This window comes from Macaca mulatta, chromosome 18 (assembly GCF_049350105.2).
Source record: "Macaca mulatta isolate MMU2019108-1 chromosome 18, T2T-MMU8v2.0, whole genome shotgun sequence".
Classification (NCBI taxonomy): Eukaryota; Metazoa; Chordata; class Mammalia; order Primates; family Cercopithecidae; genus Macaca; species Macaca mulatta.
In genome coordinates this window covers 16905895-16924941 of record NC_133423.1, presented here as the reverse complement: position 1 = coordinate 16924941, position 19047 = coordinate 16905895, and the positions used below count along the sequence as shown (strand labels likewise).

General features: G+C 40.5%; 1 protein-coding gene across 8 annotated transcripts in view; it reads left to right on the top strand.

The window, feature by feature from the left end:
• Positions 1–15603, top strand: part of LOC702046 (serpin peptidase inhibitor, clade B (ovalbumin), member 6-like) — a 46253-nt gene extending 30650 nt beyond the window's left edge. For all 8 annotated transcript variants that reach the window (XM_015122160.3, XM_015122158.3, XM_028838168.2 and 5 more), the window contains 4 exons: positions 5082–5199; positions 6369–6511; positions 11229–11384; positions 12751–15603. In XM_015122160.3, the coding sequence (XP_014977646.1) occupies positions 5082–5199; positions 6369–6511; positions 11229–11384; positions 12751–13155 (822 nt within the window). In that variant the 3' untranslated portion in view covers positions 13156–15603. The remainder of the gene's footprint in view (positions 1–5081; positions 5200–6368; positions 6512–11228; positions 11385–12750) is intronic.
• The last annotated feature ends 3444 nt before the right edge of the window (positions 15604–19047 follow it).

The following is a 19047-nucleotide window of genomic DNA, read 5'->3' as shown; positions in this document are numbered from 1 at the left end:
GCTCATGTATACATATGTAACAAACCTGCACGTTGTGCCCATGTACCCTAGAACTTAAAGTATAATAACAAACAAAAAAAAGAATTCAAAAAAAACAAAAACAACAAAAAAAAACAAAGCTGAAGGCATCACATACCTGCCTTCAAATTATACTCCAAGGTTACAGTAACCAGAACAGCATGGTGCTGGTAAAAGAACTGACACAACGACCAGTGGAACAGGATTCAGAGCCCAGAAATAATGCTACACACCTACAACCATCTGATATGTGAAGAAAACAAACCATGGAGAAAGGACTCTTATTCAACAAATGTGTGTAGGATAACTGGCTAGCCATATGCAGAATATTGAAACTGGACTTCTTCCTTACATCACACACAAAAATCAACTCAAAATGGGTTAAAGACTTAAATGTAAAACCTAGAACTGTAAAATCTCTGAAGATAATCTAGGAAATACCACCCTGGACATAGGAACTAGCAAATCTTTCCCAATAACACCACCAAAAGCAACTGCAACAAAAACAAAACTCGACAAATAGGACCCATTTAAACTTAAGATCTTCTGCACAGCAAGAAAACTGCCAAGACAATAAACAGACAACGTGCGGAATGGGAGAAAATATTTGCAAAATATACATTTGATAAAGGTCTAATACCCAGAATCTAAAGAATTTTGTTTTACATGCAAAAAACAAATAACTCCATTAAAGAGTAGGCAAAGGACATGAACAGACAGTTTTCAAAAGTTTGCCAACAAACATGAAAAAATGCTTAACATCACTAATCATTAGATAAATGCCAGTCAAAACCACAATAAGATACCATCACACAGCAGTCAGAATGGCCATTGTTAAAAAGTCAAAAAATAACGGATGCTGGCAAGGCTGCAAAGGAAAGTAAATAGTTGGTGGGAATGTCAATTAGTTGAGCCATTGTGGAAAGCAATTTGGAGATTTCTCAAAGAACTTGAAACAGAATTTCCATTTGACCCAGCAATCCTATTATTGGGTATGTACCCAAAGGAATATAAATTCTTCTACCATAAAGACACATGCACACATATGTTCATTGCAGCACTACTCACAATAGCAAAGACATAGCATCGACCTATATGTCTATCAGTGGTCAGTGGTAGGCTGGATTTTTAAAAATGCGCTACATATATACAATGGAATACAATGAAGCCATAAAAATGAATGAGATCATATCCTTTGCAGAAACATTGATGGAGTTGGACATCCATTATCCTAAGCAAACTAACACTGCAACAGAAAACCAAATACTGCATTTTCTCACTTTTAAGTGGGAGCTAAACTTTGAGTACACATGGACACAAATAAAAAAACAACAGATACTGGGGCCAACTTGAGGGTGGAGGGTGGAGGAGGATGAGGATCCAAAAACTACTTAATAGGTACTATGCTTATTAGTGATGGGTGACAAAGTAATCTGTACACCAACCCCCACAACATGCAATTTACCTATATAATAAACCTGCACATGTATTCCTGAACCAAAAATAAAAGTTAAAAAAAAGGTAGCCTGAGATAAAATGATTACAACGTATATGATACACAAGGGCTAATATCCATAAAGCAAGAAAAGCACCAAAAACACCATTTTGATTATTAATGGAATTGAACAGCTTTTGTTTTCTTTCTAATCAAACTGTTTAATCAGCTGTTTATATTATGGAGCAGAATGTGAAATTTAAGTGCATTTTTAAAAAGTTTTACTTTACGTTCCCAGGATACAAGAGCAGAACGTGTAGGTTTGTTGCATAAGTATACTTGTGCCGTGGTGGTTTGCTGCACCTATCAACCTGTCATCTAGGTTTTAAGCCCCACATGCATTAGCTATTTGTCCTAATGCTCTCCCTTCCTTCACCCCCCAAACCCCTCCTGGTGCTAGTGTGTGTTGTTCCCCTCCCTGTGTCCATGTGTTCTCATTGTTGAACAGCTATTCTATGTGAACTGAACATTTCTAACTTTTCTGTGAATCACCTATTTATATTTCCTTTGCACATTTTCCATGGGGCTGGATGTTTTTCTTATTGATTTACAAGAATTCTTTATGTTTGGGATATCACTCTTACTGTGTTACATGACTTTTTCATTATTTTTTAAACTTGTTTCAAAATCTAAATTAATTGTTTAAAAACCAACTGGTATACAAGAAAGGCTGTGAAGCATAAAGTTGAATATTTATGAGAGTTTTACATTATAGTGTGATTTTATGATGCATTTCACTTATTTTTATAGTCTTAGCTACTATTTAGGTTATTACCACCTTTTATTAGCCTTCTGTATAAAGAAAAACAAAACTCCAACATATAAATACATACTTTTGGTGGATATTTAAAAAAATTGATCTTTAAGGTGTTATTTTGATATTGTAATACAAAATAAAGAAATGAGAAATACTTGTCAACTATTTATCATTAATTTCTTATTTATTTATTTATTCATATTTCCAAAATCCAAGACCAACAGCAGTAGATAATTAGATGTTCTTTTAGTTTTATTCTTCAAGGCTTCTAAAATAGTAAGTTAATTTAACTGACAATTATTTTTAAAAGTTGAAAAGTTGAAAACATCACCTAGTGCCGCAACAAGTCCACAATATGTGATTCACCAGTTTTCTTTCAGATTGTTTTCTTAGATTGAGAAATTTAACCAATTTCGAAACCATTGAGAAACAAGCAGAGCCAGCAAAATTGGCAAAGCCTGAATTATGGGAGGATTAAATAAAATGATGTATACAGATCAGTTATGCAATGCATGAAGCATACTGAAAATTCAAAAATGTTACATGATAAAGTGAAAATAATTCATCAGTTATTCGCAGTTATCTTGTGAGGTGTAGCTATTACTGCCTCCCTGTTCTACAGGAGAGAACATGGAGGCATAAAAAGACTAAGCAATTTTTTGAATATCCCACAGCTAATAAGTTGCAGAACTTGTGTTCGTAACTACCGTCATATTTCCTCTCCAATGCTGCACTGAAATGGAAGTATAAAATTTTGTATAAAAACCAAAACCTGAAAAGGGGGATTAAATATTTACCAGTGAGCAGTAGGCGAGAAAGATTAGGAAACAATTCCATAGTGCGTGAACAACAAACTAATTATTTCAATCCATTTAATTTCCTCCACAGATTCTGCTTTTATATGGCATAATGTAGGTTTTCATGAATATCCTATAATTCCATAGAATAAATTAACAGATTATAGTTTGGACTTTTTTTTTGGGAGGGGGAGCCTGGGCTTTTGTTGCCCAAGCTGGGGTGCAATGGTGTGATCTCGGCTCACCGCATCCTCCATCTCCCGGGTTCAAGAGGTTCTCCTGCCTCAACATTCCCAGTAGCTGGGATTACAGGCATGCACCACCATGCCCAGCTAATTTTGTATTTTTAGTAGAGATGGAGTTTCTCTATGCTGGTTAGGCTGGTCTTGAACTCCTGACCTCAGGTGATCTGCCCACCTCGGCCTCCCAAAGGGCTGGGCTTTTTTTGTAAAGTTGATCATACTCTAAAACAGCCAGAATCACAGCCACTGTCCACATGTGGTTATGAACGTTTCAAAGCAATTAATTAAAGTAAATGTTTACCTCCTCAGTCCCACTAGCCATATTTTTAGCATTCAATAGCTTTGTGTGGCACCACTCTGGACACTGGAGTTTACAACTTTCATAGCATTGCAGCAAGATCTGACAGAAATTGCTAGTGTAGGAGTATATACTTTATTCATCTAATTGATGAAACAAACAGACCCAGTTTCATATTCCGTTGTTCTAAAATGTAGATGCAGACATAGCACTTGCTGTGTTAATCCTTACTCAGCGAGTGTAATGGTTTACAGAAGTGACAGATTCTATAGTCACAGTGTCTTGAAGCCTTTTTTTTTTTTAATAAAAAAAAGACTTTATTTTTTAAAGCAGTTTTAGGTTCACAGAAAAATTGAGCAGAAGGTGCATGCATAGCCTCTCCCATTATTAACGTGCCCACCAGAGTGGTGGGCGACAGCTTAGTTGTTTCCAACTTGGGCAATTATGAATAAAGCTGCTATGAATATTTGCATGCAGGTTTTTCCCCACACTTTTGGGTAAATGCCAAGGGTCATGATTGCTGAATCATACTTTTAGTTTTATAAGAAACTGCCAGACTGTCTTCCAAAGTTACTGTGCAATATTGCATTCCCACCAGCAATGAATGAGAGTTCCTGTTGCTCCACGTTTTTGCCAGCATTTAGTGTTGTCAATGTGTTTTCACTTTCACCTAGCTCAAAATGTTTTTAGTGTCTTTTGGGATTTCTGTTTTGATGCATGTGTTATTTAAAAGTGTACTGTTTAATCTCCAAGTACCTTTGAATTGTTCAGCCATCTTTCTCTTATTGATTTCTAGATTAATTCCATTGCACTCTGAAAGCAGACATCAAAATGATGTTTATTATTTTAAATATGCTAAGATGTGTTTTATGACCCAGAATGTGGTCTATTTTGGTGAATGTTGCATGTAAGCTTGGGAAGAATGTGTAATCTGCTCTTCTTGGATAAAGTAGTCAGTGCCAATTATATCCATCTCTTTGTTGACTGTTGTTGAGTTCAACTATGTTTTTACACATTTTCTGCTTTCTAGATCTATCCACTACCGATAGAGGGATGTTGAAGTCTCCAATTATAATAGTGGATTCATCTATTTCTCCTTTCAGTTCCATTTGTTTTTGCCTTATGTATCTTGATGCTTCCCTATTTGGTGCTTACATGTTAAGGATTGTTATGTCATCTTGGAGATTTCTCAATGCCTTTTATTATCTCACTGATGCATTGCCACTCTCTTGAAAGATGCAGCCGTTGATGAAAATTATTTGATATGCAGATCACTGTATTACTTAGTTTATAAGCTAAGATTAGGAATAGCTGAAAAGAATTTGGACTTTAGGTTAATTTCTCACACTTGTTTGGAATTTATATATGGTAAATAATAAAATTATTGATTTTCTGAGGTGTCACAATGAAGAAGTAAGTTGTTGGTGTTAATTATCTTGTTAGCTGTGATATTATGTTGCTCAGTTTTTCCTAGTGTTTTACAGATTCCTGTGGCAAATTCTACCAGGCAAAGCTAAAGCAGCTTGATTTCCTGAATGATACAGAGAAGTCCAGAACACACATAAATAACTGGATTGCTGAAAAAACTGAAGGTGAAAACATATTGGTATTTTATTTCAATAATATTTCAAACAGTCTTACAGTCAGTTTCTTCATAAAACTGTCACATATGACAAGGAGTGCTTTTTTTCTCTAAATAACTATGCAAACTTTAAAAACTTGCTTCTGAAATATTGCCAGTGTAGAACTTTTCTCTAGCTTTATCCCTGCTCTTATCATCTATCTGTGATATCTCTCAATATGCAGTATATCTCTTCTAGAAGAACCTACACATTTTTGTTATTAATATTAGATAGGGTTCTGTTCACACATAGCATTAACATTTGAATTTAAAGGCCTCCCTCTCTGGTATTGCCTATGCGCTATGGTTTATCTATGTAATGTGGCAGGATGCTTGGCCATGTCTTTTGTTTTCTTTTCTTTTTCCTTTTCTTTTCTTTCCTTTCTTTTCTTTTCTTTCTTTCTTTTTTCTTTCTTTCCTTCTTTTTTTTTTTTTTTTTGAGACAGTCTTGCTCTGTTGCCCAAGCTAGAGTAAAGTGGCACAATCTCAGCTCACTGCAACCTCCACCTGTTGAGTTCAAGCAGTTCTCCTGTCTTAGCCTCCAGAGTAGCTAGGATAGCTGGGACTACAGGCACCTGCCACCATGCCCAGCTAATTTTTGTATTTTTAGAAGAGGCAGGGTTTCACCATGTTGGCCAGGCTGGTCTTGAACTCCTGACCTCAAACGATCCACCCATCTCGGCCTCCCAAAGTGCTGGGATTGCAGGCGTGAGCCACAGCATCCAGCCAGCGATGCCCTTTTTAGGCTTTAGTTCTTAAACTGTTCTTACGCTTGCTACAACTGCTCACGTTTTTGCCAGTCTTTTATGTTTATTTCTTTAAACCACAGGCACCAATCATTCCTTGCTATATATTATCAGGTCATCCTCTTCCCATTAATATCTACCTGTTTGTTTTATGCTTTCTATTCAAATAGTGATGTTTTTATTACAAGAGCTCTATTTCAAGTTTTTGTTGCAGTGTTGTTACTATGGTCATTGTGAGGATAAGCATCCCTTTACATGGTTATATTTTAGGACACCATGAACTACCTTCATGCATACTTGCTTTCTCAAACAGATGACATAATCTGAATATCCCTCCTGATAAAATCATCAGGGAATACTTTTAGCTAAATGGTTCTTTAATTTTTCTTAACAGGCAAAATTACAGAGATGCTCTCTCCAGATTCAGTTGATTCATTGACTAAGCTGATTCTCGTGAATGCCATCTACTTCAAAGGAAACTGGGAAAGTCAGTTTGTGAAAGAGATGACCAGGGAAATGCCTTTTAAAATTAGCAAGGTGAATATTTTTCAATTTCGGTGGTGATTCTTGGGAACAGTCTCCGTCTTCACGTTGGCTTTAAAACTTGACTCTTGGTAGCTTTGACATGACCCTTTGGTAGTCCAGCAGCAGGACTCCCCTCCAAACCTAGGGGCCTTTCTCCTACCCTTCATCTCCTTTTTGTGTCTCATCAACAGTGGCTACATACTCCCAGCCTTCTGGTCCAGCTCCCTATCTCATCTGTATTCACATCTATACCACAAATCTGAGTCTATAGCCCTTGGCTTCCCAAAACTTGTGAGATAAAGTTCAAAGAGTGGTATGATGTGTGAGGCTCTTGGATCTCGCATATTTCTGTATCTTCATTTCTCAACAGTACCTATATGCGCCTTTCTTTCTTTCATTGTTCCTTCTGGAAAGCCTCTCTGACAGTGCACCTCCCTGAGCTGTCTCTTGCTCCAGGCCGTCACAGCAATCCCTCCCGCTCCATGGTGGCACTGCAGTGGTTGAATCCGGTGTCCCTTTTCCCACTGTGTTTGTTGCCATTTGAGTGCAGAGACTGCTACCTTACCAGTACCTTGTGCTCAACAAGTACTGAACCAATGAATTACGTTCAGTCTTCTGTTGATAATAAAGATGAATAAGCACAAATTTTAACCTAAAAACTAGGTGAGCAAAAACACTTACACAGGACAGACATAGAGTTTAGCTGCCTCCAACTTGGAATACATGATTTGCAAAAGGCCCTTTATCTTTCTCTAAATCTGGTTTATTCTTTCTTTTGTTTAACTCTAGAGATTTCAGGATATTTTCAAAAGTAGACAGAATAGATTAAGTTAATTATTAATCACTAGGTAAATCTTCTGTGCCCACCTGAGCCTGATTGAGTCTTTGGTTTCTCAAGGAATGTATGTTCTTTCTGGCTTTGTTTTAAAATGAACTGTTCCATTTTCCCCTGGAAAACTATTTCTGTCCTTAAATTTTTTTTTTTTTTTTTTTTTTTTTTTTTGAGATGGAGTCTCACTCTGTGGCCCAGGCTGGAGTGCAATGGTGTGAACTCGGCTACTGCAAGCTCTGCCTCTGGGTTCATGCCATTCTCCTGCCTCAGCCTCCCAAGTAGCTGGGACTACAGGCGCCCGCCACCACGCCCAGCTAATTTTTTTTTGTATCTTTTAGTAGAGACGGGGTTTCACCATGTTAGCCAGGATGGTCTCGATCTCCTGACCTCAAGATCTGCCTGCCTCGGCCTCCCAAAGTGCTGGGATTACAGGCGTGAGCCACCACGCCTGGCCTCTGTCCTTGAATTTTTTTAAACAAAATTTGTGTTAGGATTTCGTTAAACTGCAATCGACAGAAAACTCAACGCCAAGGTTTAAACTCTTGATATTCTTCCTCCACAATAGGAATTCTGGAGGTGGGCAGAGGCCAAGGCTGATGTGGGATGTAAGTGAAAGTTTCAGGGAATCACTCTCTCTTCTGCTCTGCCTTCATTACTTCCATGACTTACTTCCTCATGGTCACAAGCTGGTTCAGACATTAGATACACGATCCAGGCAAGAGAAAGCAGCAAGAACAGAGGAAGAAGAGTAAATCTTGTCTTTCTAAGGTTCTGCCATTTTTCTCATGAAGGAAAACTTTTTTTCTTTATCTCACAGGCCAGAATTATTTTATGCTATAAGGAGATGAAGAATTCTGTTTTGCTTTCTAGTCTTCACACACACACACACACACACACACACGCAAAAAAAAAAAACAAGTTGCAATTAATGTTAAGTGTACCAACCTATGTACTTTCTCAAAGGGTGAAGATTTTGAGATGATATACATTTTCATTTTAATTCTTTAATTACAAAATAAAATAAAACTTACCTATACAATTGCAAATTTAGTGAATCATTGAGTTACCACAAATGACCAAGATTGGATCCTTTCATATCACAAGACTAGAGGTATTGAGATCTGAAAGTGGGGAGAGGAATTTTCCTAGACCAGTGGTTGGCAAACTATGCCCAATGGCCAGGTCTAGTCCATCACTTATTTTTATAAATAAAGTTTTATTGAAATACAGCTTTGTTCATATGCTAAAATACTGTCTATAGGTGCTTTCATTTGACAACAGCAGAGTTAAGTACCATTGAGTGTCCCTAACTTGAAAATCCAAAATCTGAAATGCTCCAAACATCTGAAACTTTTTGACCACCAACATGATGCTCAAAGAAAGTGGCCACTGAAGCATTGTGGATTATAGATTTTTTTTTATATATACTTTAAGTTCTAGGGTATATGTGCACAACATGCAGGTTTGTTACATATGTATACATGTGTCATGTTGGTGTGCTGCACCCTTTAACTCATCATTTACATTAGGTATATCTCCTAATGCTATCCCTCCTAATGCTATCCCTCCCCTCTGATTTTAAGACTAAAGATGCTCGGGACAGTCTCAGTGGTTCACACCTGTAATTCCAGCACTTTGGGAGGCAGAGGCAGGTGGATCATGAAGTCAGGAGATCGACACCATCCTGGCTAACATGGTGAAACCCCATCTCTACTAAAAATACAAAAAATTAGCTGGGCATGGTGGGGCACACCTGTAGTCCCAGCTACTTGGGAGGCTGAGGCAGGGGAATCGCTTGGACCTGGGAGGTGGAGGTTGCAGTGAACCGAGATTGCACCACTGCACTCCAGCCTGGGTGACAGAGCGAGACTCTGTCACACACACACAAAAAAAAGATTAAGGATGCCCAACCAGTAGGTATAATACAAATATTTCAAAATCTGAAAAAAATCCAAAATCTGAAACGCTTCTGGCCCCATACATTTCAGATAAGGGATACTCACTCAGCAATTGAGCAGAATTATTGTGTAGAATATAATCATGGTCCTCGAATCATTCTTACTGTGTGAGGATGCATTAGCAACAGATGTGGTGTTCTTCTAGTAAGTTGTGTTAATTTTTCTTTTTTTTTTCAGTATTTTTGTTGTTAAGTTTGTTTCTTCATTTATTTAACGAACAGTGATTGAGTGCTCACTATATGTCATGTATTGTGCTAGGTACTATTCCAGCCATGTTCAAAATCTGCAAAGTGTCCCTCTCCTCATGGAGCTTACATGTTCGTCGGGGAGAAAGACAGTAAACATATATTAAAAAGCAGTGCTATGGAGACAGGTACAAAGAAAAGGTGATAGAAAGTTGAGGTGGGGCAACACAACTTCCGGTAGGGGTCTCAAGGAATCCCTCACTGAAGGAGGTGGTATTTGAGACAAGGACAGAAGGAGGTGAGGCCATATGTGTTACAGGTTCTGGGGGAATGAGTTCAGTGGGCAGAGTTAAGATAGTTTGTCCATGGATCCGTGAAGCAACCACTCTGAGTGTAGCAGACAAGCAAAGGGAGTGCAGTAAGAGGTGAGATCAGGGAGGCAGTGGAGGACAAGCTCCTGACATGATTTGCCAGTTTTTTCAAAGACTTCAGCTTTCACTCTGAGTCAGGAGGGTTTTCAGTTGAGGAGTGATGTGACTTATGTCTTAACAGGGTCTCTCGGCCTCCTGTGTTGAGAATAATCACAGGGAGGATAAGGGCAGAAATAAGGCAATCACTTACGAGTTTATTGCACCATCCAGGACTAGGATGATAGCAGCGGAGGTAGGACGCACAGGTTAGATTTTGGTTACGTTGTAAAAATGGAGCTGATATAATTTGCCAAGGGTCAGATATGTGTTGTGAGAGAAAGATGGGAGTCAACATTCATTCCAGGGTATCCGACAACTGGAAAGATGGTGTCCCCCTCAACTGAGATGGGACAGAAAACAGATGGAGCAGATTGGGAAGGGGTTGTGAGGAGCCCAGTGTTACAAGTTAGACTGGAGGTTGGTTTTATATGTTCAGATGCTGATGTTGAGTAGGGCAGTGAAATTTATGAATTTGGACTACTGAGGTGAGCTCCAGGCCAGAGGTGCAGATTTGGGTTTTATATTTAAATTCATAAGACTAAATGAAATGATAGGGGTGAAAAGAAATCGTTTTCCTCTATATTCGCAAGTTCTTTGGCTGGGACCTTGTAGAGTGACAAAAGAGAATTAACAAGAGAAAAACGAACAGAAATTTATTAACTTGTGCATCACACACGTACATGGGAAAACTCAGTGATAAGTAATTTGAAGAAGTCATTAGAATTTGTGGTGTTTTTACCCAACTTAGTAGGAGAAAGGGAGGGGAACAAAGGGCACTTGGGAAAAACAAATGCCTTTTGTGGAAAGATAAATGGATCCTTTTGGAGCAGAATCGATGGCAGAGGTAATAGGCTTGTGACAATGTCTGGCTGGGTGTGTGCAGACTTTTCATCTCTAAGAAAATTAGAATTGTTACCAAGGAAGAGAATAATGAAAATTGAGTTTTTTCGGGGACATTCTGCTTTTAGGCAGATAGGCTATTTCAGGAACTCTAATGTCTTCAGTTCAAAATATTCTTAAACCAAGGTGGTATATTTCAGAGTGGCATATCCTAATCTGCTTCAAGATCACCAACAGAAAGCAAGGTAAGGATTGAGGCCTGGGTAGCCCAGTGTTTGGAGACTGAGGTAATGACCATGAACCAGTAAAGGAAGGGTCTAATACGGGTTTCTAGAGACCAAAGAAAGAAAGCATTTGTAGGGGCAGAAAGTGACCAGCTCTGTTGATTATGCTCAATATTCAACTCTTGTGCTTCAACTTAATGTGTATCTGTTTCCTTTCTAGAACAAAGAAAAACCTGTGCAAATGATGTTTAAGGAATCCATCTTTAAAATGACCTATGTAAGGAAAATATCCAGCCAAATTCTAGTGCTTCCCTATGTTGGAAAGGAACTGAATATGATCATTTTGCTTCCCAATGAAAACACTGATTTGAAAATGGTAATGAGTGTTCAAAGTATGCATTTTATCATAGTAAAGGCTCTCACAAGTCTTTTAGGAAAAAAACTTTGAAAATTTGCTTTTACCAGTGTTTCCCTGACATATTTGGCCACATGCCCTTTTCTGTTTTCATGATTACATCCAGTGGGGTGATGTTCTAAGTGTTGAACACAATTTAGAAAATACTCTTATCCTAGAATGGGCTCAGGTTGGGGGTCAACTCTGAACTCTGAACCAGGTCAGAGTTCAATGTCCTTCTTTACAATTTAGAAATCTGTACTCTTTCAGGCTGTTTATTCCTATGGAAAATGGTGGCAGTACCTCCCTATGAGGGATGTCATAGGATGGAAGACATAGTATATATAATGCATTTGTTTCGATGCACAGAGTATGCCATTGACTAATATTAGTAGTCTTCTCCACAACCTTGCCCCATAGTTGTAAGTTTGCTCTTTAGAAAGCAGTCATGTGGGGGAACAGCTGCTGTGACTCCGTGCATCATTTGAGGATCTTGTTAGAAAGAAGATTCTGATTTAGTAAGACTGGAATGGAGGAGCCTGAGAATCTGCATTTCCACCAAGCTCCTCGGCGATGCTGAGGCTGCTAGCCCATGGACCACACTGAATAGCAAGGTTGTAGAGAGTCAATGAAAAATTTAGCTGGAGAGTAATTTGAGTTTCCAGAAAGCTAATCCTTTTGCCTTCAATGGATGAGTTGGAAGTATCGATAATAGAGATAGGTCAGAAGGGATGTTGCTATGCCTTTCAAGCAAGACATGACAAAGGCCTGAATGAAGGCAGTGGCAACAGAGATGAAGTAAGGGCCAGATGAGAGAGAGATTTGGAAATTTAAATTAACAGAAAATGATGATGGATTCATTGGAAGAAAGTTTAGATGGAAGAAAAGGCAAGTCTGAGATATCCTACCTCAACATGCTGCTGTTAAGCTACAACACCAAACTTTGTAAGAACAGCTGTTCTTATACGAATGCAGCCAAACTGTAAGATTCTGCCTCAGGGAAATGGTTTGACTAAGTTTCTGGAAATGAAGAGTCAAAGCACAGAAATATAAAATCAATTCATATTTGAATGGTTTAGCATTACTGTGCTGTCATCCAGATGTGTGCAGTCCAATATGGTAGCCACTAGCCACCTGTAACTATTTACATTTTCATTAGTTAAAATTAAATAACATTTTAAAAATCAATGCTTCCTTTATACTACACACACTTCTAGTGCTCCATAGCCATATTTGGCTCATGGCTATCACATTTGGTAGCATGGCCATACATCGTTAACATCATAGCAGAAAACTGTATTGGGTAACACTGATCTAGACCCTAAAACATCCAACACTCTTCTTCTAGGTGGAGAAAAAACTTTCTTATGAGAGATTCATAGAATGGACAAACCCAGACAACATGCATGAACGAGAGATGGAAGTTTTCCTTCCTAGATTTAAACTAGAGGAAACTTACAACATGGAGGACGTCCTTCGCAGTATGGGCATGGTCGATGCCTTTGAACAGGACAGGGCAGACTTCTCAGGAATGTCATCTAAGAAGGATCTGTACTTGTCCAAGGTCATGCACAAGTCCTTTGTGGAGGTCAATGAGGAAGGTACAGAAGCAGCAGCAGCTACCACCGAAGAAATAGTTTTATGTTGTGCCAGTTACTCCCTCAGGTTCTGTGCAGACCATCCCTTCCTTTTCTTCATCCAGCACAGCAAAACCAATGGTATTCTCTTCTGTGGCCGGTTTTCGTCTCCATAAGGACATAGGTAGTCATTGGATATAGTCCTTGTCTTTTCTCTTAGTGACCTACATTTCCTCCACTCTTTATAGTGTGCCTGTGACCCAAAGTGACTTTATAATTGCAGCAGTCAAAAATGAGATGTTAGGAATCTAATTTTGAAATTTCTTGTTGAGAACCCTTATGTGTGTGTTTGCATGGTAAATGTTTTCTAGGGTCTGAACTTGTCTCCAAGGATTTTGTGGTCACTTTGCAGGTGGTATCAATGACCACTTAGTCAAACCCCTCTGCTTGAAATGAGGTATAACCCTCTCCCCACTGCCCACATCAACATATTCCAACTGTCAGAGTTATCTGCTATCTCTTCACTTTGTATATGGTGCCACCCTCACAGAATGCTATCCTTCTGTTTTCCCAAACACAAGAAGATACATGTTATTTTCTGTCTTCTCTGTTCAATAGTATTGACAAATGTGGGCCCATTTTTAATGGAACAATAGAAAGTGAAATGGAGACTGGGGAGGAAGTATGGTGAGCAGGACTCAGCAATTCTCAGAAGTGGCCCAGCAGGGTGGCTCACACCTGTAACCAGCACTTTGGGAGGCCAAGATGGGTGGATCATTTGAGGCCAGGAGTTTGAGACCAGCCCGGCCAACATGGTGGAACCCGGTCTCTACTAAAAATACAAAAATTAGCTGGGCATGGTGGTGCACGCCTATAGTCCCAGCTACTTGGGAGGCTAAGGCAGGAGAATCACTTGAACCTGGCAGGTGGAGGTTGCAGTGAGCTGAGATAGTGCCACTGCGCTACCTGGGCGAGATAGCAAGACTCTGTCAAAAAAAAAAAAAAAAAAAAAGGAAGGAAGGAAGGAAGGGGGGAGGGAGGGAGGGGGGGAGGGAGGGAAAGAAATTTTCAGAAGCGACTTCTATTCCAGCTCTTCAGAAGCTGGCACAGAGGGTGAGAGAGCAGTTAACTGAGACCAGTGAGAATTCAGTCCAATTTCCCGGGTGTTTCTGTTTTAATCATAGTTTGCATTCACAGGGATCAGTGGGTCACAAGCCTATTCAAATGTACAACTATCCACTTTCTCTGAAAATTTACACTTGCTATCAGGAGGCAGAGATGATTATATATGTTCTGTTCACAGTAATGTAGTCTGAGACAGCTTCACGGGTAAACATCACATGTCGTTCTATACTTGAAATATTTTTTGAAAAGGACGTTAAGCTTTCTGTGGCCATTTGTGTTACAGGCTTGAAATGCAACTGCTGTGATCAGTGATAAGGGAACACACTGATGATTTAGATTGAATAGGGAGGGTTATATTGTTTTCTAGGGCACAGCTAAAAAGACTTATTCCATCAACCCCCTTGCAGCCAGAAAGACCCTGAGCCCTCAGAACTTCACTGACACAACCCATATTTTCTTTCCATAACTGGCCCACTTTTCCCTTTGCACCAAAGCCAGCTAGCTAGCTTCAGGGAGAGAATTGGACTGAGGATTTTAAGGAAACATCCACGTTGTATGTGGGCTGAGAGAGGAAAGCGGGAGTATCGGAGGTTGCCGGGTTTGCTACTCTCATTCCTCTTCCTCCTCTGCCCAACACTTGGACTTGGAAAGAACTCTGAAAGGTGGGGAATAATCAGCTCCTGTGATTCTCCCACTGCAGAGACTCTGAGTGTTACAGCCAGGGGCCACAGGGTGGCGCCCTGTTCCTCAGGGAAGCACATGCCTCTTTGCACTGCCTTGCGGATAGTCCAGTCAAGTGCAGTAAGAGGTGGGAGTGGGGAGTGTAAATGGAGTAGTCTCTAACTATCCAAATAGGAAGGTGTTTTTTTTTTTTTTTTCTCTTTCCTGGCATGAAGATAATCAAATCATTTCAATAGTGAATTATGAAAATGAATGATAATGGTTTTATCTGTTATAGAAATATAACATAATCAGACTTTAGCCATGTAAATCATAAAACATAGAGATAACAATATGCATATTGTTCCTAGAGCATTTTGTAAAATTATGTTTGTCATATTCTCTTTGAAGAGTTATCACTCAATGTTTTATTTCTGTCTTGTAAGACCTGACTGCCTTGACATCTATGGGCTTCTCAGGGCCTCAGAGGCCTGGCCACGCAGTCCCCTGCTCTTGTCAGATATGTGCACCCTGTTCACCCACTAAGCAGGAAGCCTCCTTCCCCTTCTGAGTTCCCCTATCGGCCAGTCAGTGCTACCCCACCTGGGTCTCAACCTGGCTCACTGCCCTCCAGCCTGGAAAATTATTCAAACAAGCCTGTCACATCTGGAGGAACCAGGAATCGCCTCTTCCTCTTGTTATTGCAAAGCCTGCCTTCCACAGCCCCTGCTGGTTCACTCTTTTCCCAAATGCAACTCTCCTGTGACCCTGCATGGCATACAGTGACCTCCCTCCTTGGGCTCTTAGCAGATGTGACTAATAAACTGCTGCCAGTTTCATCTGTCCAGTGTCTCATGCTGTGTGTCTGGTTGTCTCCTACTATTTAGTGGGGGAGGTCCCTCCTTCACCAACAAGGTGAATATGAGATGATCAAAACAACTACAGCGAAAGGTCCAGCCTCCCAAATAATAACTCCATGTCTTTTGTGAACTTGCACTAAGACATTTCCTTTACACTATGTAGTGTTTCTTGTAAGGATCCACAAAGTGAGTTCCATTTAGAATTGAATTCTAGGGGAAAAAGTTGATCTCACCTCTTCAGAGATGTTTACTGAATACCTTCTTTGCATTGGACATTTTACATCGATTATTTAATCCTCGGGGATAATAAACCCATGAGGAATCTGAGACTCAGAAGTAACTCGAACAAGTTCTTGTAGCTGGCAATGAGGTAGAATGTGGATCCAATGTCTGGTAATGCCAAAAACCGGAAAATTAAACAAGCCTGGTACCTCCAGAAAAGCCATGGGTAATCTCTTCCTCTTGTTATCATGAAACGTGCCTATATCAGCTCCTACCAGAAGGTCAGCTGTCAGCATAGTGCAGGAAGAGTAGGGACCAGAAACCTGTCTCCCTTTAACATGAAGTCTGATTTCTTTGGCTGTGTTATCCATCTGAAAAGTGGGACTCGGAAACTTCCGGCACCAAAAGCACATCATCCTGGATCCAGGGATGAGCATCCTGGGATACAGACCTAAGGTCAGGTGCATCTGGGTGCTATGAACTCTGGAAGCATTGCTGCCTCCTCCAGGAATCCTGAATGGAGGCCCTGAGAGCCTTCACTCCTTCTATGCATCAATAAATGGGAACTCTAAGGCTCTTGCATCCCTCTTCTCAAAGAGGGCTGCAGGGCCACAACTGCAAAAGAGAGGTCCAAAGCAGGGGATGGTTTAGAGACTGAGAAGATGCAGGCTCTACCCGCATGAGGCACCCCTCAAGAAGCTGATGCACTTCGGCATGTGAAAGATGGCCTTTCCTTTCCTGACCTGAAGCTTCTGTGTTGAAGGAGATGGAGGGGGCAGAGGACTGGAGGGAGGTTTCCAGTCCTGTGGGCTTGCTGCACAAGCTGACGTTAATCTGATACTCACAGGTCATAGCATGGACCATGCACACCTGATTGGCATATCTAGTGGCTGTTGGGGAGTGCAGCATAAAATTCTTCTCCCACCTATACTAGTCTTGAACTCCTGTCCTCGTGATCCACCCGCCTTGGCCTCCCAAAGTGCTGGGATTACAGGCGTGAGCCACCGCGCCAGGCCGAAAGTAGTTTGCTTTCTCTAGCTACTTGTGACCAAGCATACAATGTTTTATCAGTGAATTCCTTACATATTGTCCTTGAAGGATTCTGGAGAGGATCCGGAACAGAGACAGATTCACTAGTTATCATCCCAAATTTAATGACAGGTTTGCCTGATCACTCCATTCATTGCTGTGCCAGGTATCAATTTATTGTTTATCAGCTCTAAATCTACCTTTGCGGACTTTATGGTAGTAAACCTGGATCCTATAACATGAACTTGACTGACTGGCCCAGTGTTTGGCTTTGCCAGTAGAGGGAGCTGGAGAGACACTGTAAGAAGATAGCAGTAGAAACGCACTTTCTGGATTCTGATTTTAGGATTATTCAGTGTAGGCACCCAGCAGCCCACTTGGTCATCTGTAGCCACATTCTCAGGGCATGCTTTCTCCACACAGTGGTCATTTCTGCCTTTGGCCAAGATGCAACTTCTGGCAATTATTTTCTTATGAGGCATTTGCTTCTACGGACCAGCCACAGCCTGCCCACACCCTCCAGCAAGGGCATATGGCTTCTTATAAGCCAGCTTTGGCCATCTGGCAAGTTTCATAGCCACTGCAGACTGCATGTTCCTGTGGCAACCACACCTTCAAAGAACTCTGAATATCAGCCTTGGGACATTTAGTCACGTTAGTTTGCTCAGGTGGGTATAATAAAATACCATAGTCTGGGTGTGGTGGCTCATGCCTGTAATCCCAGCACTTTGGAAGGCCAAGGTGGGCAGATCACCTGAGGTCAGGAGTTAAGAGACCATCCTGGCCAACATGGTGAAACCCCGTCTCTACTAAAAATACAAAAACGAAAACAAAAACAAAAAAATTAACTGGGCATGGTGGCACCTGCCTATAGTCCCAGCTACTCAGGAGGCTGAGCCAGGAGAATCGCTTGAACCCAGGAGACAGAGGTTGCAGTGAACCAAGATCATGCCACTGCACTCCAGCTTGGGCAACAGAGTGAGACACTGTCTCAGAAAATAAAAATAAAAAATAAAAATAAAATACCATAGACTGGGCAGTTTACGCAACTGGCATTTCTCAGAGTTTTGGAGGCTGGGAAGTCCAAGATCAGGTGCTAGGAGATTTGGTTTCTGATGAGGGTTCTATTCCTGGCTTGCAGAAGGCCACCTTCTAGCTATGTTCACATGGCAGGGAGAGCAATTTCTCTCTTCTTCTTCTTTTAATGCCACCAATTCCTTCAAGAGGGCCCAACCCTCCTGACTTTATTTTACCCCAAGCAACTCCCAAAGGTCCTATCTCCAGATACTATCATCTTAGGGGTTAGGGCTTTTACATAAAAATTTTATGAGGACATAATACAGTCCATAGCATATGTCTTTTCCTAAGTCTTTAGCTCTTTTTCTTTTTTCCACTTACCCCAAGACATGAAGTGACCATTTCTCTTTTGTACCTTCTAAATCTCCCATTACAGTGTTTTTTAAAAAATCTATTACTTAATAATTCTTTATATTCTCTTCAAATCTGTGATGTAGTTTCTGTTTGCAGAGTGAACACTACCTAATATAACTGAATAAACAGCTTTCATACTATTATGAAAGAGTGTGGCAGAAGTCCACAGTGTGGGTCTACCAAACACATTCTGGCTTGAGGGAATGCAGATATTAGAAAAACCACTCCACTGGCCAGGCGCGGTGGCTCACGCGTGTAATCCCAGCACTTTGGGAGGCCGAGACGGGCGGCTCACTGGGTCAGGAGATCGAAACCATCCTGGCTAACACGGTGAAACCCTGTCTCTACTAAAAAATACAAAAAACTAGCCAGGCGAGGTGGCGGGCGCCTATAGCCCCAGCTACTCGGGAGGCTGAGGCAGGAGAATGGCGTGAACCCGGGAGACGGAGCTTGCAGTGAGCTGAGATCTGGCCACTGCACTCCAGCCTGGGGGAGAGAGCGAGACTGTGTCTCAAAAAAAAAAAAAAAAAAGAAAAAAGAAAAAAAGAAAAACTACTCCACTAAAAACTGAAAATTCTGAGATTAATGCTGAACTAGACAGGACACTAGAACAAGTGGCATGAACTCACACTATTTCAACAATCAATGGTAACTCTATTGATAAGCTAAAATCTGAGAGGATATCAGGGTATCTCCCATTTAACTTTCCTATCTGCAACACATTCAATCAAAGCACAAAAA